General features: G+C 40.4%; 2 protein-coding genes across 2 annotated transcripts in view; one reads left to right on the top strand and one right to left on the bottom strand.

The window, feature by feature from the left end:
• The window catches only part of LOC120804216 (gamma-secretase activating protein), a 33,769-nt gene extending 32,228 nt beyond the window's left edge, over window positions 1-1,541 (bottom strand). Inside the window, exon 1 of the mRNA XM_040153522.1 lies at window positions 1,428-1,541. The gene's annotated coding sequence lies outside the window, so the exon portion shown is untranslated. The remainder of the gene's footprint in view (window positions 1-1,427) is intronic.
• On the top strand, window positions 1,270-24,226 carry nampt1 (nicotinamide phosphoribosyltransferase 1). Its single transcript, XM_040153538.1, has 11 exons — window positions 1,270-1,418; window positions 7,845-8,001; window positions 9,967-10,070; window positions 11,455-11,583; window positions 15,275-15,433; window positions 16,027-16,163; window positions 18,741-18,966; window positions 19,082-19,201; window positions 19,322-19,462; window positions 19,822-19,956; window positions 20,169-24,226. Exons 1-11 carry the CDS (start codon window positions 1,365-1,367, stop codon window positions 20,280-20,282), a joined length of 1,476 nt encoding a protein of 491 aa, XP_040009472.1. The 5' UTR covers window positions 1,270-1,364; the 3' UTR covers window positions 20,283-24,226.
• Window positions 24,227-25,959: the final 1,733 nt, after the last annotated feature.

The following is a 25,959-nucleotide window of genomic DNA, read 5'->3' as shown; positions in this document are numbered from 1 at the left end:
TATAAGTAGACCTCTTCTCAGAACTGTACGGACGTTAGCAGGCTGTGGTTGACTCTCCTGTTAGCCTTGTCGTGCCGGCCAAAGTGGGGCCGGCCCATTTTTTTAAATTCTTTTTCATTCCTATTGGTGAATGGACTGAAGTGACCCCAGCAGAGCCCAGAGCTCTTATCAGCCATGATAAAAATGAAAGTACAGCCTATAAATAAATGTACGCACACTGGCACGTACACCCCAGGGACGTGGTTAATTTCATTTCTGACGTTGTAATAGCGTTTGATGACCAACACTGCCCCCCTCCGCTGAGCTTGAAAACTGCACACAATGGGGCTCACGTCTTCCCTCAAAGAGGAGGATGATGCACAGAGCTCCCACTCTTGCACTAATGCTATGCACTGCGAACAGACTGAACGTTGCTGCATCTCTGACAGCAAATGCAATATTTAATAGTGCTGTACCATTAAGAAACATTAAACAAAAGCCCTACCTCTGCTTATCAGCTGTCTCAGTTTTCCCACATAATGTTGTCCAAAGACACACAAAGTGAGAATAAAGTGCTGAGGCAGTTAGAGTCAGTCTTATCTTCAACAGTGATTCCAGTGATAAATGTTGTTTACGTTTACGTATAATTGCTTTGCAAGGTTAAAGTGCAACATTTTATACCCGCCATTATTATACTTTTATGTACGACATTAGAATTACATAATTGTAATTACACATATACTTTCATAGACATTCAGAATAATCACCAAAAAATTCCCACCTGCTGCAATAAGTGCATTTAAAAATGAATACTTGTGAATATTTAATTTAAGAAACAACCTTACTATTACCTACAACAAATTTACAGAAAACACAAGTATTTTGACAAATCCCCTTGTAAATTTAGAATTAAATATTTTGTGTTTCATGAGAATAAGAAATAAGAATAATAAAATTCAATTCATTTAAACAGTATACAAATGTAAAGGTGGATATTAGCCAAACTGATACCGTAATAACAAAAGTAATAAAAATTGAATAACGAAAAGTTAATAATTTCGTTAAGCGTAAGACATTTTACGATAAAAAGAAATGAGAAAAAGTGTACTGTCCCTGTGTTGTCTCCTCTTAATTTTTGGAGAGATTCATCGCAAATCAGGTTCGCCGATTGCCTGAACCGAGGCAGAACCGAATGTAGGCGAGGGACGCCGGAATTTTGGTGACGACAGTCCGCCCGCCCCTTCCTCCGCCCGGTTCTCTCCGCTCGTCCTCCCCCCCACCACCCCCCCTGCCCAGCTACACTACCAGGCTGGAGTCCCTGGCAGCACGGCGCGCGACACAACACACTGACAGCTACGACTGACTCACAACCGAGGGGGGAAAAGATGGAGCACAGAGACGCCGACTTCAACATAATGTTAGCGACCGATTCATACAAGGTACCGTACACATGGTGGGTTCCAGATGGAGGGAGGCTGGGTGCAGGGGAGCGGCTGATGGATGAAAATTGATAAAGTCAAGGTGGTTTCATCATTAGTCCCAAGGCCATCTGCTCTCTGTGGCCGGTCTCCGTCGGTTCACAGCAGGCCGAATGAGGAGGAGGAGGAGGAAGAGGAAGAGGAGGAGAGGGTTGGTACAGCAGAGACGGAATACCAAACTCAGAAAGCAAGCATCCCTCTTTGAAATAGCTAGCTAAACCCGGGAGCGCGGGTTATTATGCCAGTTCCTCGCCGGCTTTACCAGTGTCCGTGGTATCCAGCTAGCTGAATTAGCTAGCTTGCTAGCTCACAGGGAGCGCAGAGGGGAGACGGAGGGGGATGATATAAAAAAGCTAATATTAGCCACTAGTTAGCAAGCACTGTGCCGATAGCCCGGTGAAATACACATGGGCTCGAGTATCATTCAAGAAGCCAGCGTGGAGCTAGCCGCTACCAGTAGCAGAACATGGCTTTCAGTGAAGCAAAACCGAAAGTTAAAAGGAGCTGGATCCCTTTACCTTCCATGACACAGCTAAGTTAACTGAGTCATGAATGGAATTTACACAATTGGGGCCTTTAAACAATATTTAACAGTTGACTGCAGGCTTTTAAGCATCGATGGAATAGCAGATTTACCAGGAAGTAACGTTCCACCCGACCGCTAATTAACAATGTAAACAGAGAATAAATGCACTTGCTGGGCTGCATTATTGCACGTAGCAAGTGGTTGCCGGGACGGTTGCCAGGGCCGTTGCCATGTACTGCATTCGTGTCACAGCATTCAGTGATGGTGATGATGGGACAGAAAGGCAACAGTTATACGAGGGGAAGGGGATCCCTCCCCTCGGAGACCCCGCCAAAGGTTAAGGTTGAAAGACAACAATTACTGAAACTGAATGCTGCAGACTGAGATCGCTGAACAACCGCAAAAGCGAACAGTGAACTTTTCGATGTAGTCAGATGTTTCAAAATGACAGAAAGAGTTGTGTAATTTTAGGCTAGGGGATGTGTGTGACTAATGCAAGAAAGTGTGTGCTAAGGCTAGAATGATGGCAATTGATATATAACTTTAAAGCTCGATTAATATATTGGCATCTATGAAACTACAATATGCTTCAATGTAACAAAGTGGCGTAATCATTGGAAACAGAGATTGTACTTCCAGACATCATATGAATATATGTATTGCGTTGAACACCCAAACTGGGTCACAGAAGGTATAGAATAATACTTTTTTTCTATGACACATCTCTGTGTGTTCAAGTATATTGTAATAAACCTGCATCTGCTAATGCACTTTTTTTGATTCCCTGCCAAGCTCTGTTGGTTTTAATTAAGTTATGTATCCAGGATTTCAATTCCAAGGTGCAAGTTTTACTTAGTTTCCAATGTACGGTTTCCTTTTTGTTTTTTATTCCTTGGAACAGAGAAATTTTCGTTTCATTTTCATGTTGTTTTAGTTATATTTGTAGTTTATTTTCATTGTAGAAAGAGTTTGAATGTACGATTAAGAATGAGTTCAAAATATATATGTTCTTCTAAAGACTTACTCAGACATTTTAGGCACTGCACACAGTATTGATATTGGTTAGTCATTAATGTTAATATCACTGCTTATTAGTCTTTTCTTAGTATGGTTGTGAAGGGAGGTAGTTAAGGAAAAGGGCCTTAACTCCTTCTGAATGTCTCCTCGGCTTGATTTAAAAAAAAAAAAAAAAAAAAAAAAAAAAAGTCCTCTTGATGAGAGGTGCCATTTTATAAATGAAGTGACATTGCTTGTGTCATTTACCAATAAGTTATAACCTTGGTTGCAGTTTAGTGTTCTGGTACATTAGGTAACACCATTGTAGTCTAGGGCGGTTATCACTTAACATAAAAATATGCAAAATTTAGATGACTAGCGTCTGCTAAACAAATTAAATTAAATCAAATGTCAAATGTCTTGACTGACTAGCACAATAAAGGCCAGTCAGTTATCCTCTTTGGAAGGCCTTTACTCTGAAAATCAGGTACACTGTAAGAAATATTATGCTCGTAGCTACAACTTAAATGTGAGATCTGTGCAGCCTTACATAACATTATCATGAAATACTTCCTGTAAAAGTGACACAACCAATGTGAAATACTTTTGCATGTTATTTTTATTGATTGAATTGTATAAACTTATTAAAATGATCTGAATTTTCTTGTTAGTTTAGCGTGATAAAAAACAAACTACCGCAACAAATTGTGCAAAATTCAAACTCACTTTTATTATCACTTTATAAAGCTATTTGAGTTACACAAAAGATGAACTAGGCAGTAAGCCTACTAGTCAAGTTATGCAAGATCAGTTGTCTTCATACGTGAGCTCGTATAAAGTATACCAAATTCACTAATGTCACCACATCTGTGTTTACTGTGTGTTTGGGTGCACACTGTTGCTTCACTAAAAAAGGCTTGTATGTTTATCTTGTCTGTGCATGACTGTGTAATAACCTTTTGTAAAGAGAGAAGGGGTACTGCAAACAAAGCCATTGACTGACTCACAGACGAAAGTCATAAACTTTGTTCACAAGACATAAAAACAAGCTGCACTTGAATGCACTTGTGTTTTGTCTGTTTGGATTGAAAAGAAAAGCTCAGCCCCAAAGCCAAGCTTGCCTATTGTCTGGAAACACACACAGACATGCACAAGGTTATTGCTGGTGTTAACAGTTGGATTTGAACCTATTGCAGTGTGAGGTGTACAACTTGTCATTGTTCACACAGATTTTAAAAGAAATACTACAACCAAAGTATGTAGCCATATCACCACATTTATATAACATGACATTTTTCTGACCTGTAAATCCAGAGAGAATTACAGTGAGTAAGTAGGCAGGGGTCCAGGGCTTGCTTTGTGAAAAACATTTTCACAAAGCAAAATGGCTACAGTGATGGCTGAACATGTGACATTTAGGAAGGGGATGGTCCCAGTAAGCGTTTTGCCAAACTAACATTTGCTGCATGCTTCAGATATTGTACTGCTTGGAAAAAGAGAAAGCACCTGAAAGTGTCCTGTCTGGTGGCCAGATTAGGATATTTTTGTGTCCAAGCTTTTCATTCTTCACAGGAGGGCTTCCACTAATATCTCATGTTTCAGAGACATAAGTAAATCCTTAAGGGAAGGATGGAGCAATAACTTGAATGTTTTAATTGGACAAACTGTGTGTCAAAAAATTACTGACCCTAATTGAACTTTCTATACTTTTATAGATAGTTCTTACTTGTTTGTGCTTGTACCCAAGTAAGTTTAGCCTTCGAATTTCATCCTGAATTAGCTCACCACCATTAGGGTTTTAACAAGTTATGTAAGAGGAAGTTGGTAAAAAAAAGAAATCAAATTGTCACAGATAACATTGTGTCAGCTCAGATCTGAGATTGATATGAGTTTTAATAAGTGGAACCAGCTTCAGTGTAGGAAAAAGTCAAAGTTGCTTAGGGCTGCAACTAACAATAATTTCATTACTTAAAAATCTGATGACTATTTTCTCAAATAAAAGTTTTGTATAAAATTGTTGCAGCTCTAAAGTTGTCAATGAAGGCGTTTTCTCATTCCAGGCAACACTAATTTAAAGCAGCATGGATGTTTTTCTGTGGCCACCTTGGGGCAGCAGAACAAGCTGTAAACACAACATGTATTATCACCTCATAAAGTTGTGACGGGAAATGTGGCAAAAACTGAAAAATTAGTCATCAGGTAAGCTCAGAGCAGTATTAGCCTTTTTTATGAGTTGTGCTTCTGGCCACCTGATAAATGTAAATCCAATATTCACTCTCCTTTTAGCTCTGTTTGGGTCTCCACGACTCCAGAGAAAAATGTCTGGACCCACTAAATGCTCTTGACCCACTAAATGTTCCTTTATGTTAGCTAGCTGCTAACCTTGTATGTGTGCCATTGCTGGGCAGGTAGTGTAGAGTAGGTTTTTTCAGATTACACCTAATTATTTTACCCATTGGTAATGTAAAAATATTAATATGTGCAGCTTTAACAACTGGTCTTGATTTGCCATTAAAATTGTGTTCATACTAGACACTGGGAAGATTTCACACTTTGAAATATGCTGACCTAACTAATCTGCTTTTAATGAAACAGTATAATCCAAACTACATGCTGTATGATTTATAATCAAAAATAGGGTTCAATTTTATTAAATGATAGTCTGTGGCATATCTGTTTCATAATAAATGGATAATATCCTTGAATGATTATGATCAGGTGTGGTTGGTGTGCCTTTCAAACTAGACTGATGATGGGTTTGTGAATTTAAAACAGTGTTTGTGTGTACATATTGGCATGTGGGCCAGTGAATGTGTACACCCACGTGGTCTGGCCTCGTGTCATGTTGTATGTCTTGACGCTATTTTGAGTCCTTGATAGCCCAGCGGAAAGGACAGAGATGGGTCGAAGAAACTGAGTAGTTCATTGACATTTATCTCTTCTCTTCTCTTGTATGGAAACTGGGCGAGAGGCTGTTTTGTCCCCACCTTCATAAATATTGCCTGTTTTCCTATATTTTGATATAGCTTTTGGGCCGTTCCCACATTTAGTTACACCTGTGGTTCCGATGTAACCTTTGTGTTCACAATAGTGAGAAATTACAGTAAGTGTTTCCCTAGTTTGTAGTCAAATGAAGGACAGGCCCATGACCTATACTTGGCCTCAATTAATGCTTTGTATTTTCTGTAGTAAAATGACTTCCCTTACTCTTGAGGGAACTGTTTGATCGCTGAATTCTTCTTTCTAAAACTGATCCGTACGTTTTAAGCTACATTTTATATTGATATTGAAAGCGGATCGGTCTGAAAGTAAATGTCAGATTACAAAGTTATTATTGAGTTGAGATCTATTTGTCATACTTAAAGTCATAAGCATTATTTTTCTGCTACAACATTATTTGGTCTGGTATAACCAGTACCTTTATGGTACCTATATTTTAGCTAATATAACCCAAGTGATACCTACCTGTGCTACTCTTATGCTATATTTCAGCATTTAAGATTTTCCCTTAATTATCTCTTGTGGCTTCATTTGCAGCTTGCTTGCTTGCTTTAATAACATTTGAGACGACAAACCTACAAACCACAGTCAAATACTGCCTGGTCCTCATGTCTTCAGTCTACGAATATCATGATAGATGAGTTCAGTGGATACAAGTGGTGCTGTGATGAGGGTTAAGTCCTCAAATGCCCCAGTGTACTCTGTGGAAATCCCTAGACTCGTTTGGGATTTAATTGATGGCCGGGTGGCTACAGCTGGCACTGTATCTTCTCCTTTTTGTGAGTGTGTATTTTAAACAGTGCAATCTTTCTGTGTGTGAGAAACATGCCTGGACATATCTCAGACAGTTTGCTTGATTTTTGAATGTCATTGTTTCTGTTATCAGTCAGTTGATAGTAGATTAGAATATCACTAGAAGCACACACAAAATGGAAAAACTGTTATTTTCTGAATAATAACACAGTAGTAGAATAATAAAGAACGTGTCTGTGTGGGTGAAGTCTGACATGCTTGCCCCGATTGTGACATGTTAGTATTGTATTATTTGATTTAACACAATAGATTGATTGATTGGTCCTTTGCTGAACTGAAATGTTTGCTATAATTACCACGATTGCATTGCTCCTTAAATTTTGTGTCGTGACTCTGAATAGCTCTCTGGACTGCGTCTGTTGGCAGCGACTACTGACTCCTCAGACTTCTTTGTTTCCGACCATGGAAATTTGATTTGCTGCTTAAAAATGTTTTATTATTACCTTTGCATCCCAAGAACGACTCCGACATTAAACAAATAAGTTTAGGACGTTTTATTAGACTTTGTCTAGATTAAATTTTCAATTTACACTTCTGACTACTGAAACTTACATGGCTCCTGTTTTGCCATGTTAAGGCGTCACAAGACCTGGATGAATCAAAACGTACAAGTTAAGAATGAATAATTATACAATCCAAAAAAACCTTGTTCAGGAAATAGACCTTACCTTTCACACATGCATGTGTGTGTAACAAGGCAAGTGTCATTCCTCAGGTAGTATGTGTTTCCATCAAGTCTCCTGACCAGCTAATGAATGAGGCTCATTGTGGATATAAAGAGCTCATTTCCTTTTAATACCTCGGGGTAACAACCAGTTCAGTAAGCGCAAACACTGATTATGAATTTTCTCATTACTCGTGGTGCTCAGAGTTGTGGGGGTCAGTGTGAGGCTTAGCCATTTAAAAGAAGACCCTGATAAACCATGTGAGTCTTCTCATAGCATCTTCCGATAAGTGTGTTTGGAAATTATGTGTCATCTTCAGCTGGTTATTTATTGTAAATGTCCAGGCTAACTTTTCTAATCTCCCTGATATGTTCTCTGTCTGTTCAGGTAACACATTACAAACAGTACCCCCCCAACACGAGTAAAGTGTACTCCTATTTCGAGTGCCGCGAGAAGAGGACAGATCCCACCAAAAGCAGAAAAGTCAAATATGACAAAACCGTCTTCTACGGCCTACAGTACATCCTCCACAAATACCTAAAAGGTAAGCCCTGACCCCGATTTAAATTTAAAAAGTTTTGTACTGTTTGATCCACTGAATAAAAATGCTCTTGAACAGCACACTGAAGCTCTGACCTCTAACCCAGTTGGAGCTTCATTGGCTGCCAGACTGAATGACTTTGCAGCTTGTAGGTTTTACACTATGAAGCTACCCTCTATGCTACCGACTCCGCGGGCCAATTGTGTAAATAAAATTGTGTTTCCAGTCAACTTAACGAATTAAATAGGCTAACTTTTCCATGCTTTGTTTGTGTGACCCAGGCGCAAACTTTTTTAAAAAAAACTTTTTCATTTATCTCACCCTCTTACTGTGGGAGCTGCACAGTACAACCACTACTCTACTGTTGTCCAGTAAGTTTCAGTTTTCAGTCAAGGCACATTCCAAAAGATTTTAACTGTAATTTACTAACAGGCTAGTTAAAATGTCACAACACAACAAGCTTTGTGGAGCCCTGTTCTGATACCTTATTGGTCCCTGTGGGAGAAATTTATCTTTTTGCTCTCCCCTCTCCAGAGCAAGGTCATAGTACAGGGTGAGCTGCAGAACAGCATGCATGGAGCTACTCAAGATTCATTGCATTGCTCAAGGACACTTCAGCAGGGCAGGTGCTTGCTATCGTGACCCACAGCAACAGTCCTTCTACCCACTTATAAAAGAACAAGGTTACAATGTGCTTCACATTGATTAGACTGTGCAGAGCGTAACACAAAGCCAGCAGGTTACGAAGAAAAAAAGTAACTGAAAAAAGACGGAAATGAGGCAAAGTATAATGCATACAATATACTCTATGCTTTAATTAACTAAGTTAGTAAAGGTGAATGTTTAAGTTACTGTGGCCCTGAGGGGCATGAGAGAGAGCAAGAAAGACAGAAAGAGAAGGAGTTGAAAGAAAGAAAGAAAGAAAGAATGCATCTCCCTCCTGTCTCTTAACAGGATTTCATGGTGCGATAGCAGAGGTGCGGGGGGAGGCAGAGAGCCAGGGATAACAGAGGGAGCGAAGACAAAAGCACAGCTGCTCTTTCACTGTCTGAGGGAGAAAGGCCAGCTGTCTGCGCAGAGCGTCCCTCTGAGCTCAATGATTAGCCCAACTATTAGCGATGCATCCTTGATCTTCGACCTCACAAAACCAAAAGTGTGCATCACGATTCTCCTAGACTGAGTCAAGAGAGTGAATTTTAATCCTCTCTGACTGTACTTTATTACCACATTATAAAAAGAAACCACACTACTAAGAGGGAAACCTTTAATGGTTTTCCATTCATTCTCTCAAAATGTAAAGTATTTCAGTGGAAATTTCAGGTAGTCATGCCTTTTCATGAGCAGTTATTTTGGAAACGCGTTGATAAATGTAAAAAAAACTTTCCTGCCAAAGTTTTTCGAAGAAAACTAACCAAGTCAAAAGGAATAATTCAACATTTGCGGAAATATGCTTATTCACTTTGGCAAGAGTTGAGAATATCGCTACCTCTCTCATGTTTGTACAGTATATATGAGACTGGAGACAGCAGCCCGTTAGCTTAGCTTAGCACAAAGACTGGAAACAAAGGGAAACAGCTAGCCTGGCTCTGTCCAAAGGAAGCAATATCCGCCTACCAGCACCCCTTACATTTGTACATATTTTATTCCCTGTGGAAGTTTCCATGGTCTATAAAATAGCCAAACTTGAAATTAAAGGAGAGGTGTGTGTGTGTGTGTGTGTGTGTGTGTGTGTGTGTGTGTGTGTGTGTGTGTGTGTGTGTGTGTGTTTTTGGACAAAGACGCCTTGTCAGCCTGCACAGGATGCTTATAATTTAATTACAACAGACAGTGGAGTCGCATTCCAGTGCCTTCCTGCGTTTCTCCAACATCTATCTCTGTACCTTCATGTCCTTCCACCTTCCTCCCTCATTCCCCAACTCCTCCCTCTCCTCCTCCTCCTCTTCCTTTCTCTTCCTTCCTCCTCTGCAGGAAAGGTTGTGACTCCAGAGAAGATCCAGGAGGCGAAGGAGGTATACAGAGAACACTTCCAGGATGACGTTTTCAATGAGAAGGGCTGGACTTACATTTTGGAGGTAAGACACTGCTGAAAGTGCCCAGAAAAATCATTTTTTAAGGTAATGCCCTGAAGTTGTACAGAACAACTTTTATGCATATCTCTGAGTAGATTCTATGAGGGTTACAGAGACTATTTTTCAAGGAATGTGTTTATTGAGGATAAAGATGGAACTTGAAACTGGGTATGCAGGTGTACATATACACAGGTGCCAGTACACACTAATGTTTACACATGAAACCTTCTGAAAGTGATGTCTGTTATCAGATATGCTAGAGCTCTGTGTCAGGGGTGAACATAAACACACACACACACACACACACACACACACACACACACACACACACACACACACACAACACACATTTAGGACATACAGAGTGTTCTTTTTAAACACAAATTAAGTATATAGAACAAGCTTGCAATTTTATTACTGGAACACTGAATTTGTTACCAGATTAGGTTTGAGGTGTTTGTAGCAATTTTGGAGCATAAAAAAACTGGCAATCTGCAGTAGCAAAGTGGGGGCAAAAATAAACAAGTGTGTACATTTTCAGAGGTGGCTTGGTAGTTAAAAGTCATTTCTTTAAAAAAAAAAAAATAATAAATATTTGTATATGTAATGAAAGCCTGCAAGCTAAAGAAGAAAAATCTGAACCACATTTGGTGCTCTGGTTTTTCCATAGGAGGAGAGTAAGGCTTAACTAGTAAAATTCATGAGATACAAGTCCGACTCATCAACTAGAAATCTACTAGAATCACAGTCAATTAATGTATCCAAGACAGTGTGCACTGATGTTTCTGATTATTGAGAGGCACTGTTTCAGCACCTTGGAGAGAGCACAGCACTCTGTACTGACAAAGGATTTTCTCGAGTGAGGAGAAGTGTTAATAAATCATTAGTTATACTGAGTGGTTTTTTTTTTGCAAATCACTCTGTATTTCATGTTGGTAATCTATAAACCAGCACACTCACATGGCCCACATCAAGCATACAAATGTTGCTCAGTTTTGGAGGTGGTATGTATTGTGGTATAGACTTATGATCTCCTACTTGGAGATTCAGTTTCTTTCATCTGTTGCACACTTTTTTTCCCATGTGAAATTCAACACAAGGTTTGGAAAATTTGCTTCAGACCAGGTATGAAATGCAGGAACTCTGAATCTGTATGTTAAGCAGAATCTCACTGCCTTTCCACATAGCACCAGGGTTGAAGCACATGTCTGAAGGTCAGCTCTCACCAGAAACTGTATTGCCACACTTTTGACGCCTTTTTCTAAGTCATCACAATAAATATAAAAAGGCTAATGCTCTTTACAAGCCACAGAGAAGAAGCTGATACAGTGTACCTCTGATTGTAATTCAGATATTTGTGTATGTGTTTATGTGTATGTGTTTACAGAAATACAAGGGACACCTGCCCATTGAAATCAAGGCAGTACCAGAGGGGAGTGTCATTCCCCGAGGCAATGTTTTGTTCACCGTGGAGAGCACAGACCCTGAATGCTACTGGCTCACCAATTGGGTGGAGGTGAGTTTGTTTTGTTGGTCCTCTGGGCCCAGATTGACACAAGAAATAAGTGCATTATTCTGTTAGTGTTCCTCTGGGCTTGAGGTCCATTATTTTAGGAAAGAAGAATGGCTTTTTTGCTTCACTTTTTCACTCAATTGTATTATTTTTTGAGTGTAATTTGTAATAGAAATGTTAAACATGGTTGTAAATTTCTCACCCCTGTACCCTCATATAACGGTTCAAATTTTAATGTATTACTCGTATTGCTACTAAAGAGACATTCTTAAGCTTATCAGCGGGATTTAATGGTTAGTTTTATTTGAGTATTGATTAAAATAAAATATGTACGCAACATTTAGGTCTTTTTATTACATTGGAGAGTTAACAATTTTATAAAAGCCATAAATTATTTGGCTTGGCAACAGGCCCAACGACACCTCTTATCTTGCCCCATATCTCACTGAATTACAGTCCTGTCACGGCTTATTCCTTAATCACTGCTCAGAGATGTGCTTTTACTGCAGCAAAGTGATTCATACAGGTTGGCTGAAAAGTACAAGATCAGAGAGTCAGATGCTAGAACTATCCTTGTGTGGTGTTTTTGTAGTCCACAAAATAATTTAAGTCCTAAATCCAACCACCTGCCCTGACCAATGTTCTGTTCCCTGAGGCATCACATCTCTGAAACTATTCTAGGCGTAGTAAAAAATGTTTGGCTTCTTTATTCACTTTGCATTGTAATTTACTTTAAGACTATGTCAGAGGTCTTTTCACTATAGTAGCTGCTTTGCTGTAGTTAATAATATGATTGGCGTTATGCTCCTGTTGTGATATAGCTGACACACAACACCAAAATAAGAAGTGCCAATCATGAATTGTGATGAATTGTTCATTAACGAAATAGTACAGCTATCCTGTCTGTGTCCATAGTTAACAAAATCTACCTACCAGTACCTGTAAAGCTCACTAAGTAAGTACAACTAAGCATTATACTTTGTGTTTTTTTTAATTAACACGAAAAACCAAAGTGTAATAACATCAATCGTTATACTGGGGGTTATGTGCCAAACTGCATCTTGGCCAGGGCCGGTAACTTCTTCTCCACTGGTTGCCCAGCAACTGCTCCTAGAGGATTGTTTTTTTTTTTTCTTTTTCCTTTACACTTTGGTCTTTCTATGGATTAAAGAAACAAAATATAATGAGTTAATCATTGAGCGTTAGAGGTGCTTGCTAGGTGGATTTTGTTACCTTTGGACAGTCCAGCTAGCTGTCAACCCCTGTTTCCAAGCTTTGTGCTCAGCTAAGCTAACCGGCCGTTCGCTCCAGCTTCATATTTACTGTGCAGTTATGGGAGAGGTGTCAATCTCCTCATCTAGCTCTTGCCAAGAAAGAAAATATGCATATTTCAAACAATGCCAGACTATGTCTTTAATCATCATATTAATACTGTATCCGGTGACATCAGCTAAGGCTAACACTGTCTGTCATGTCGCTGCACATTTAAAACATGCAATGCACGGTGTGACCCCTCCCTTAGATCAGGAACATGTCGTAAACTTAATGCTGAATGAAACAGACTCTTTGCACTGACTCGGCAGAGCTAAATTAATTTACGATGTGCAGTAACTGCTCTCTTTCTTGCTTTTTCTCTCTCTGTCAGCCCTCTTCATAAATATTTTGTTTGACCTCCTCTAGAGATTAATATTTCAGTGATTTCTTAGAATATGATTAAACAGAAACAATATGCTTTCTTTGTTTCTATCCATATATGCAGAAAAAAGCTTTTTGACATAATGTACAATGGAACAGTCTTGCAGACAGATTTTAAGTAATGACAAAGTAACCTAATGTTTCCTGACTTTGACTACATTTGGATCAATAATTTGATGCACATACACTCAACTATAGGGGCCTATGTACCAGTAAAATGAAGGACTGCTTGGACATAGGTCACCCACAGCCAAGAGCAGTGTGACAGCAGAAATACACACACTCGCACTGTCCACTGTACACCACACACACACAGTCAGTCTCCACGGCTGATATAAATACATCCATAAACACGCACACACAAACACGGAGTCATTCTTCATGGCTGATGTAATATTAGCTGTAGCGTTCAGCCTGGTGTCCTTGGGCTGCGTCATTAGGTCAAACTCTCTTTCTCTCTCTCCCCGCTCTCCCTTTTTCTTTCACTTCCTGTCATTTAATTCTGTTTGCCATATCATGTTCTCCTGTTTTCTGCATCTCTTGCTTTCTCTTGCGTTTTGTTCACACTAGGTTCCTCAATCGTATCCCTTTTCTGCCATTCCTTATCTCCCTCCATTTTGTCCTGGGACGTCGACCAACAAGTTACGTTGGCACGCGAGGGTGTTTATGTATGCTTGAGTGTGTGTGTGCATGCATTCCCCCTTAGTGTTGTTTTTACTGTCCTTCCTGCTCCATTCCATCATTAGAGACATTGTCCTTCCCAAACTGTCATATGATGATCATATTATATTTTAAACAATATAAATGCCTTGATCATTTTAATTTTAAGACAGTATTTAAGTGAACTCAAAAACACAATTCAAGGTTTATAATTCCAAGTCAGAGTCATGAAAAGTAAACAGACTTCAGGACCTTCAAGAGAAAAACTAGAGCAAACTAAGTACGTGTTTATCTACTATCAATCATTATAGTGTTATATTAAATGTTAAATGTTACGTATAGATTCCTCGTGAAAAGGTTAACATGCAGATAAGGCAGAGGGCACATGATCTATGTCTGTGTGTGTGTGTGTGTGTGTGTGTGTGTGTTGGTGGACACTGGCCTTACTCTGGCAGTCACATGAGTACATATTATGGTTTCTATTATGATTCATCTGAGGAAGCATGTGACCTGCTCAGGGTTACAGGGTGAAAACACACACTGCATAGTATTAGTCAAGTGAGGGATCAGAACTGGAGTGTGTGTGTGTGTGTGTGTTTGTTTTTTTCCTTAACTATTTAGGGGATTTAGAATTTTTAGAATTTTTGTCTTGCTCAATCTCTTTATCTGCTGTTAATGAGGTTTGACACACATGGACTTAGCGGTCATTCCTATAATACAAATACAGCTTCATATGAATGTTGCAAACACAGAGTGCAATTACAAAATAATATCTGCTTCATGTGTTAGTATGAACCAGTAGTCACCATATTAGATTTCTCTTACTTGGAATGGAAGTAACTGATGACATTGTGATTTAATGATTAGACTCTAATGTGTAATCTGTTCTTACTGCATCTTAACTTTCATGCTTACTTTGACAAGATGAATTTTGAAAATGTCACACAAACTGTACGCTTCAGACTATAGAAGGTGTGTATTCATAAAATCTCCAAGTTGCTTTTGAGTACAGATAAGCCACTTGTTTTCATATTATCAATTACTCTGGTCCAGAGTTGACAGAATTTGTGAATTTGTCTCGTGTGTGCGAACAGCCCCCTTTGATACCTCTGAGCGCGTTAGTTTTGGGTTGTAGTATCAGTTGAATACTGGGAAAGCTAAACGGCTGGACCAGATATTCACCTGTCTGTTCAGTACTGAAAAAAAAAAATGTTATTTTTAATCATACGTGCAGATGGGAAATTAGGAGAAGTGAACCTTTGCATTGAAACATTTTGACACTCTGAAATGAAAGTAAAGATTGGACTATACTTTTTTTCCCTCTTTCTCCTTCCATCAGACCATCCTGGTTCAGATCTGGTACCCCATCACTGTGGCGACCAACTCCAGAGAGCAGAAGAAGATCCTCGCCAAGTACCTCTTAGAGACTTCTGGGAACTTGGAGGGACTAGAGTATAAACTACATGACTTTGGCTACAGGGGTGTCTCATCACAAGAGGTATACTTATATACACAATATAGTAGCTATTGTTAAGGTGGTGTTGTATTCTTACCCTTACAATATGGACAGATTTTTTTAAGTAAACCAACAAATACACTGAAAACAAAATAAATTTTGAGCTTGAAATGTCATTCTTGACTTTCGAAATCATAGTGTGACAAAGAAATCCTAACTCAAGGTCCACTTACTAGCTCTTTCCTGAGCTTTTGACATTATCAAACGGTCTTAATCAGCAAATCCAGTTTGCTGAGTTGTTATGGAGATCTGTTGACATAAGAGCTTTCGGAATTCACCCACTTGTAGGACCTTGAAATTAGTAGTTTGGCAAAACAATACCAACTCAAGGTCTGCTTACTAGCTTTCCCCAGAGCTTTCAACCATATCACAATGTGTGCTGTAAATAAAAAGCTAGTTAGAGGACCTTGAGTTGGGATTTTTTGTCGAAAAACTGAACGTTGTTTGAAATGTAATACGTGAAAAATAAAAAAAGCAGAACTAAAAAGTTAAGATAAGACAAAATGGCACATAAACGTATACTGGGACATCTTTGTTCTTTATCTCCCATAACCCCATGTCCCTCCTGTTTGCAGACTGCAGGCATTGGGGCCTCCGCCCATCTGGTCAACTTCAAGGGCACAGACACGGTGGCAGGCATCGGAGTCATTAAGAAGTACTACGGCACCAAGGACCCTGTGCCAGGCTTCTCTGTGCCTGCCGCAGAACACAGGTAGACTCGCATATCCACACTTTTCTTCAGGTTTTATTAATTTAATGAGGCTTATTGAAGCTTTGTCCTTTCTGAGAAACAGAATATCTCCCTGTGTAACGTACTTTTCTTGGCTGTAAAGTAGTTCCTGGCTTTTACAAAAGATGTAGTGGTACCATTTTCAAAGTGATGTGGGCCAGTAGTTCATCGCCCACTTTAATTATTACACAAGTCGTGTAACGCCTCCAAGTAAAGATGAGTGTCTGCCAGAGTGCTCATCACTCCTCTTTAAGTGTAACGTTTAGCCCCCGGAGGCTACTAAATTCCTGTGCACACCGTTAATCATGAGCATAGGCCATGTATTCCCATATTCCCAGAAAGTACCAGGGTTATAGTTGGTACGTCTTGGCTCTAATGATCTCCAGTCTTGCCTCTGGTGAGAGAGTCCACTTTTTGGCTAAGAGCCAGGCCTGAAAGCAAATTTTTTCTCATCCACAAGCCAAATTGATTTTCAAAATAGAAAAGTTGCTCCAGATAATGGGATCTTATCTGCCAAATCAGTTGATGGATGGATTTTATCAGCCAGAGTGAGAATATGCCCAGCACTTGGCTTAGGCTGGTGTTAATTTGCTCTGATTAGAGCTTGGTCACCCTCACGCTCATTATCCGGTTCATCTCTCACAGTATGTGAATGGGGCTGTGATTGGCTAGAGGGGAGGGTTTTGATTGGTTGCTGCCCTGACTCACATATCCCTCACACGTCTCTGGTGTTGTTTTATGGCACTGATCCATTTACCCTGTACACACATGCACGCATACACATATATGCACTTTCTCCCCTTTTCTGTTTCGCTCTCATGCACACAGAGTCGCTTCTTCATCGCAACCACTGCAGTTAGTGTTGCTCCAGTGCACCCTTCTTACCCACACCGGTGCATTATTGGATGGAGACAGTAGTCATACTTAACATTATGTAATGGCCCCTTCCTAAAATGTGTTTGGTTTCCACCTCAGAGGGAGGAGCTGCAGTGAAATTCCACTTTGATTTTGATGTAGAAGGAAGGGAAAGGCAGGGGTGATTTTGGAGAAGGGGTTTGTCACCTTCACAGCTCCTGTGTGCAAAACTTTAAGTCTCTTCAAATGTTTGCTGTACACTTTCAATGTAAAAGCAATGCCCTATGAAGAAAAATCAAACCTTGTGCAAATAGAGGCACAGAAAGTAATGTTAAACGAATAACAAAAAAAACCCCAAAAAACTTTACTGACAAGTAAATGGTCAGGTCCGTCCTGTGAAGTAAGTGCCACCATCTGTGGTTTGTTTTTAATAGCATTCAAACATATACCATCTGTCTGAGTTTGTCTTAATCTTGACCAGTGCCAGGTAGCCAGGTAGCTTGGGTTCACTCGATCTACACTGCAAACTGGTTTCACAGTCACTATTTCTTTAGCAGATAACAGTTCCAACAAAACCAGGAGCAAAATTCCCTGAGCTCTTTGGGATGGTATCTCATAACCACAGCACATAAAACTGAAACTATCTACAGGACCAAACAAGATCATCATCGTTTTTCTGACCTGACTGTTGAGCTTAGAGTACAGACGCCCATATTATGCCCACAGACAGAGAACCTGCACGTTTTCACTAGCCACATATTTCATCTCAAAGCATTAACACCACCCTGCTTGACTACAGGTAACAGTAACAGTTAGACAACAAATTTAGATGTATAAAACACTACGCCACTTGCAAGTATATATTGCACCTAGATATGAGGCCTGCATTCACGTTAATCCCACTTATCATCATGATACATCCTTCAACCAATCGACAATCGTTAAATTTACATAGCAAAGAGTAGTGAAAATAATGTGTCCTTGTTCCAGTCTTACTCGATTCAGCAATTAATCAACTAATCTTTTCAGCCCTAAAGAGGAGAACCCTTTAATTCTTATTTACATGTGATTTCTTTTAACTCTGTTCCTCTTGCCCTAATGCCTTACCTAATAACAGTCATAGATCTTGTATCTGAGCTTGTTTTAGCAAAGCTGTCTTACTCACTGCAAAAGAAATACAGTTTGGCCCATTTCTGGTTTCATCCAAGACTGAACCCGAAGTGCACTGCCCTCTTCTGGACTATCTGTGGCATTATCATGTGATGAATGTCTTATGACTGTCTTTATTTTGAGAAAACATTTTACCTTTAACTGGCCTCTCCTCTTGTTCAGTTTCTCTTTTGCTTCCATAGTCTTTCTTCCAAACAGATACCTAATCTAACAATTCTGCTACTTGCAGTGTTTTTGCTTTCTTTACCTCTTTCCACCTCACTTTTTTGGGTTTATTTTGTTGTACTTGTGTTTCCTCTCCACCTATCCAGGGTCTTGCTTTTTGAATACCTCACTCATTTCCTTCTCTATGTTTTGAATGGGTGATGGGAAAGGGTCTCCTTCTATTTACTAGTTTATTTGTTGATTAAAAGGCACAACACTCAAACCAGCCACAGATGTTGTCTACAATATGGTATAGTTTTGATCAGTCGTATTTGAAGAGAAATGATTATAGAGCAAAATATAATCATTTCTCTGGCGTTCTCTCCACAGTACCATCACAGCATGGGGGAAAGACCATGAAAAAGATGCCTTTGAGCACATCATCAAGCAGTTTCCCAGCGTGCCCGTATCCATAGTCAGCGACAGCTACGACATCTACAATGCCTGTGAGAAGATCTGGGGAGAAGACCTACGGGGGCTGATAGAGAAGCGCAGTGCAGATGCTCCGCTGGTTGTCCGACCAGACTCAGGAAACCCACTCGATACAGTTTTGAAGGTGAGCTCACGCAGCCAGTTTGCCTTTTAACTAGGAACTAGGAAGACAAGCCAGGAAACTAACCCTCCCCTGTCTTTACCACCTCCCTGTCCCTCTCCTCTTGTGCTTCTGTCAGGTGTTGGAGATCCTGGGCAAGAAGTTTTCTCCAGAGGAGAACTCTAAAGGTTTTAAGGTTCTCCCTCCTTACATCAGAGTCATACAAGGAGACGGAGTTGATATCAACACACTGCAAGAGGTAGATACTCACGAACAATTGGTTACATCTGTCGCCAGGTGCTAATAGGTTTAAAGCTCCTTGAAGTGAGAAGTATACGTACGTCAACAACGAGTTTTGATTGTGTATATTTTTCCACAGATAGTGGAAGGTATGAAGCAACACAGGTGGTCCATTGAGAACATTGCCTTCGGGTCTGGAGGGGCTCTGCTGCAGAAACTGACGAGAGATCTGCTCAACTGCTCCTTCAAATGCAGCTATGTGGTCACTAATGGACTGGGGGTGAGAACCGGCACACATTTAATCGAAATCTGTTTTAAAATGATGCTTTAGTGACCATTTTGTAATAGTGTGGTGTTGAAATAAGACACGAAAATAATTAGCAATGGTGGCAATGTAACAGTTTGCTCGTGGGTGTTGAGCGTTGCTTGTTTGTCCAACACATTAAATTAGACATGCAGTTCGTTTGTCTTAGGTGTCTTTCTATTTTTAAGCAAGAAAGTTTATTTACGGCGCGGCTGCAGAATAATTAGTAAAAGATTCGGCATTAAATTTTGTCTGAAATTTCTGGGTTAATAGACCATGATTTGAAATTCCCTCTCCATTTAAATGTGATATCGTTCTCTGTGTTGTGAGAAAAGGTGAACGTGTTCAAGGACCCAGTGGCAGACCCCAACAAGAGGTCAAAGAAAGGTCGCCTGTCTCTGCACCGGACACAGAACGGTGACTTTGTCACTCTGGAGGAGGGCAAGGGCGACCTGGAGGAGTATGGCGTGGTGAGTTCAATTGCCCAGTGAACACTTTACTACCCAAAAATGCTTTAGAGTCCAGCACAAAGGAATTAATTTCACCAAAACTGACCTGCCTGTTCTCTCATCTTCACATTTTCTCTTTCCTCGTTTCTCTTTCTCTTTTATCCTGCCCCCACCTCCCACCACTCCTCCTTATCTACTCCTTTTCCAACTTTTTTTTTCCTGTTCAACTCCAGGACCTGTTGCACACAGTCTTTCAGAACGGGAAGATTGTGAAGACGTACACATTTGATGAAGTCAGAGACAATGCTAAGCTCAAAGAGAGTGAGCTTGAAGAGTTGCTGCACTGAGCGCAGTACTACTAAGCCCCCAACCTGTCTCCCTAAACCCAAAACAACCCCTTCCCCCATCAACCCATCACCTTTTGGCCTCCAACGTCACCCCAGAAAATGGAGGTAGCGTGCACTGCTAACAGACCCCAGTCCCAAAGCCTAAGAATCCCCTGAAATGTTAAACTCCCCAGAAATTCACGGAACTTCGCCCTCAGTTCCAAAACCCTGTTGGTTAGTTCTCCAATGGAGGGAGAGAGGTTTGGAAACTCACACACCTCTGATCAACGGCGAACACCCCGTGAGTGTGAGGAGGGAAAAAAGAGAAAGAAAGAAGAAAACGTTTGAGTGGTACAGTAAGCGACAGGAATGGCAGACGTGTAGAGGGAGAGAAGTTGCGATTACGATGATAAACCCTGAGTTCACATCCCCCTGCTGCTGCCCGAAATTTCTGCACTGACAGGCTGGACATACTTCAACGTAAAGAATATGAGTGGCTGCTGGTACATAGCGTGTCAGCAGACTTTTCCATGCCAACACAAAAGCCAGTGAGATACCATTGTAGGCTTTCAATGAGCTCCTGGCGGCCGCATGAGGAGTGAACACATGGTGAGTCAAAGTGAGAACGATCATGACAGAAAGAGAAATATGATGCCTCACCCACACCAATGACCATGCCCCGTGTATTGTGTACAGAACTGTTTAGAAAAAAAAAATACGTGTCTGAATCTACTTAGCTTTGTCCTTTATATGAAGGAAGTAAAGGATGATCATGGTATACAACAGTGCACCTTTAACGCTGACCGAGAACAGCCAACGTCTCGTCTCAACTTGGTAACAGGGAAGACCATGAACACTTAGACTGTAATTATGGATGATGAGGGAATTCATTTTTCCCCACTTTTCTTGCTTTTAATCAGTAGTTATGGCCAAAGTTATAAAAGGCCAACATCTATCAACATCTAACTATTTGAGTATTTTGTAGTCTTACTCTGCTACATAAAGTGTTATTGGTGCATCACTGAAGGTATATGAATGATCATCTACTGCCCACAGCGCATTCACATCATGAAGGCTCAATTCACAATCTAATCATACCACTAAAATCACAAATTCTGTTTGCTGAGGGAGGATTTAGCCAATCTCAAATTGATGTTTTTAATGTTTTTGTTTTGTTTTTTAAAATTTCAGATAGGTAAGTTTTCATATGTGTATCCACTGGATTAAATTGCTCCAGCGTTTGTGAAAATCATACATGAAGAAAAATTAAGAAAATCTCCATTTCCATCAATAATTTCAGTTTTGTCAGGCCCGCAGAAGCCCCAAATCTTTACAAAACTAAGTAGACATGATTAGATTTTCCAAGTGGACTAGGAAGAGTGAAAAGTTTCAGATTGGGTCTTCATGATGGTGAACGCCAGTCTTTGCTGTAAGACCAAGAGCTGATGTTAAAAACAAAAAAAAGAAAAAAAAACATTGCAGAAATTGTCTTTACTCGAATGAGGAGGATTTAACTATGTGTTGAAAGATGAAAGATTACATATGTGGCTACTGGGATGAAATGCGTGTTAAATGTTGTTTCTGATGTGTGTGTGATTGGATTTCTGTGTGCATGTGTGTGTGTTTGTGTGTGTGTGTGTGTGTGTGTACTTTCTTCCTTTAAAGGATTGTGTAGAATTCCTTTATGCAAATGTGCTTGTCGATCGGGGGAATAGAGAACACTCTTCCTTTCACTTTGTCGGCCTTTTGTTCTGAGAGGAAACACAGCGTTGTGACAAACAGGTGATGATACACTAGTGAGTGTTTTTTGATTTTGTTTTTTTTTCCTTTGGGCAATGTAAAACCAACCAAGAGACAGAAAAGTGAGACTCGGGGTCAGAAATATTATCTGACAGCAATATGTACCAGCCCAGCTTTGGCAGCTGGTGGAGCACAGTTGCCCTTAATATCACTGCCTTAACTCGTGAAAAAGAAGAAAAAGAGAAAAACAGAGATGTTACTGGCAAAGTGTGGATGTGCACAGTGATGGCTCTTTGCACTCCTGTTTGGATTCATTGCCCAGGTATAAATGGGATCTTGCTCACTAATGCCTTTTAGAGTTAATTACCTTCCCATTTAGATCATCTCAGTTGAGTGTCACTCACGTTTGCAGGTGTGTTAAGTCACATTGCTGAGTTGGCCTTTTTCAGAGTGAAGGGATTTTTTTCCGTTGCGGAGCTTGGAGGGAGCAAGGAGCTGGTGACGTCACAAGAAAAAGAAGAAAAAAATTTTTCAAGGCAAAATATTTTGGTGGAAATATTCAGTCTGTGTTTTGGCAAAATAAAAAAGGCAGCCAGTAACACAACCCATTTTGCGCTAGGGCGGGCGATGGGGGTCAGTCGGTTGGTCCTCTACCTTTGTCCAGATGGAAATAACTCAACAAATATATGATGAATTGCCATGAAAATTTATGCATTCATGGTTCACAGAGGAGGAATCCTACGGGCTGTGGTGATCCTCAGATTTTTCATCGAGCGCCACCGGGAGGTTGTGGTTTTGAGTGAAATATATCTCCACAGCTGTTGGGTGAACTGCCATGGAATTTGGTACAGACATTCATGTGCCCCTCAGGATGAATCGCAATCCCCTTGGTTATCCCTTGACTTTTCTTTCTGTGCCATCATCAGGTCCAAATTTCAATTTGTCCCAGACTGTTTTGGTTCATGACCAAATACCTGCAAATCTAACGGCACTCCCATCTGCCCCAGCTGTACTTTTTTCTAGCGCTAATGAAAAAAATGTTAGCAGGCTAACACACCTAACTAAGATGGGGAACGTAGGTGACGTTATACCCGCTAAACATCAGCATGTTAGCATGCTGACATTGGCACTTAGCTCAAATTACACCTGCACAGAGCAGCTAGCGGAGCTGTGGGCTGTCTTTTTAAAACTCTAAGTAAAGGTTCATTCTGTGCCAGACATTCTGCTGCTTCACATTCATAGCTGCACACATTCTCACCTGGGAGCTGCCCACTGCTACCACAGCCCGCTAAGTGTTTGCCACGGAGCAGCTTCCCCGCAGCTATTAGAGCTTCAGAGACCATATTCACTTGCCCCATGGACATGACCGTGCTAGCTTGCTTTCTTTTTTTCTTCTGCTTTTTTTTTTTGAGATTAGACCTTGAGGAAACCTGTGATGTCACCAACTCCCGTCTCTCGCCGCTGGCTCAGACCAGCCCGCTCACACTCAGACAAGCTGGTAAACACCGCAGCCAGTCACATGCTGAAACAATGTCACACAATTTTCTTTTATTTTTCTCCTGTTTTTGCAACCGTCACTACCGTTATCTGTCGGATCATATGTTATCCAGTTGTTCTCGAGTTACAACACAGTTGTCCTTTTCTTTTCCAATTATAGGGTGCATTTTAGTAAAATTTTGATTTTACTATTTTGATACTGTCTCGGTTCTTACCTCAGAGAAATTTTATTTTGTATGACAAAGGAGAAAAAAATGCCAGAAATATTGCAGTAAATATCCTTATTAACGAACGATGCGGCCATACTGCCTTCTCACTTGTACATACAACAACTAGTTTGACTGAAAGCAGAGAGGGTAGGTTAGGGAGATGACCACACCGGATAATATTGTTATTATTATTTTTGTCAGAACGACCATTTTTGTACCAACAGAAGAATATCCAAAACTGCTTGACTTAACTGGCAGTGTGACTGTTTTTTTTGTGACCGTCAAGCTTTTAGCTTCTGTTTGTGCATGTGTGTAGTCCTTGTGTGAATGCCTCGTGTGTAATGGATGAAAAAGTGTTTGTGAACACCTTTTTTTTTTTTTTTCTTCCTCGTGTCGTTGTTATTTTACTTGTATGTATATGTTGGTTGTCCCAAATTCTCTCCCAACACAGCTGATATTTTAACTAACATAACTTGCAATATTGTCAACAATACACTGATTAAAGATGCCACCCTGTCAGTTTGAAATGGTTGATTTATTATACCTACTTTTGTATAGGATTGATTTAAACTACTATGTCAATTGTTGAGTATTTCCCTTTTCAGTTCATATACCTTATATGTAGTGAACTACTAATATTGGGATCTCCGAGAGCCCCATTTTGCCAGTTAACCGTCTTCCTCGGAGTTAAGGTTTTTGAAAACATAAAAACTATACATGTGTACAAAAACTGCAAAGTAAAACCCAAATAAACTTTATTTTATGGGTCTGTAATTTCCTAATAATTTCTTAGGACGTTTTCCCGGAAAGAACTATGTAATTTGGTACTAATTATTGGGTAGATAGGAATTTCCTTCAAGATCTGCTCTATTTGAAGCCTTGTAAATATTCATTTGTTTTTTGATTTATTACGAGGAGTTTTACTTTTCTCATTCCATGAATTGTATGCTTGTCTGTAGACACTTTTCACATTCTTGCATGTTAAGCTGACTCAGAGACTTCTCTAGATTAGGCTGCCAGTGAACTGGAATGAATTAAGTGGAAGAGTACTGATTTGAACCTGCCACTATTTTCCCCCTGATTAGTACCAAATTACTCCGCTTTTGATGCTTCGTATCAAGGAAAAATGTATCCCAGTTATTTAGAAAAACAGCGTCGCCAATTCAGGTGATCCACCAGGGAGCTCTGACTGTATTTTCCCCAATGTTAGATGTCCTGTTTTAAGTACGTAGTTAGTCACAGCTCTGCAAGTCGGGGTTTTACCGAATCCGTATTGAAAATGCTCGTGTTTATGTAAAATAATAATAATAATAATGATATCAGCCAATATGTTGTTGTTTTTTTTATAAATCAACTATTGGAATCACTATTGGCGTCAAAAATCCAGTATAGGGCAGACTCTTGTTCATATCATGAGCAAACTCATCTTGCAGTTTATAATGGGTGGACTGCCCCATTCATCTTTAAAGAAGGTTTTCATCTCTGTTCTCCCTATGGCCTCCTTTCGAAACAAATGTGCAGCCAGCAGTGGTCCAGGTTGAGTCTCCTGTCAAACACATGGGACCCAAAATCAAGCCTCCTTGGCCCGTTTGGGGGAAATTACCCTTTACCCCATTTGAGCTCGCGGCTGGGGCTGGTGGGCTGGGGTAGACCTCTTTCTTCTCCTTAGCTGAAAGAGCTTTGAGAATCCGTGGTTAGCCCCCCAGGGGTCGGGGGGTCGGGGGGTGGGCATGTGACCCAGTCAGCACCGAGGAGCGGTGGGCGAGGAGGAGGCAGCCCCGGCCGCCCCCCCCCCTTACTATGGCGGAAGGATCCAAGGAAAACTCAGGAGGACACTTCCGATGCCTTTTAGTGCTCAGAAGAAGTGAGTTAACTGGGACATCATACTCTCCCGGTGTTACTTTTGTGGTAATCCGTTGCTTATGTTCTAACTGCATGCGTTTAAAAAAAAAAAAATTCCTCTTTGTGGTGTTTGATTCTTTTTTTTTTTCTCAGCCCAGTGAAGAAAAAAAAAAAACCAAAAAAAACCAAAAACCAAACCTCTTTCTTTCGCACCCGTTAGACAGGGGGCAACGCTTTTTCTTGCAGTCAGCACCCTCTTCCTGTAACTAAACACACGCGAAAGCGACGTAACTTTTCCCTCCATCCGCTACGTTGCCTGCGTCCCGGCGCGTCGCCGAGCGGGGCACAAGGAACTCGGCCGTTTTTTTTTTTTTTTTTTTCAATCCCACACTGCAAAAAGACGCCCACCT

This window comes from Xiphias gladius, chromosome 2 (assembly GCF_016859285.1).
Source record: "Xiphias gladius isolate SHS-SW01 ecotype Sanya breed wild chromosome 2, ASM1685928v1, whole genome shotgun sequence".
NCBI lineage: Eukaryota > Metazoa > Chordata > Actinopteri > Istiophoriformes > Xiphiidae > Xiphias > Xiphias gladius.
Note: the sequence above shows the minus strand (reverse complement) of the source record. Positions and strands in the feature narration are given on the sequence as shown.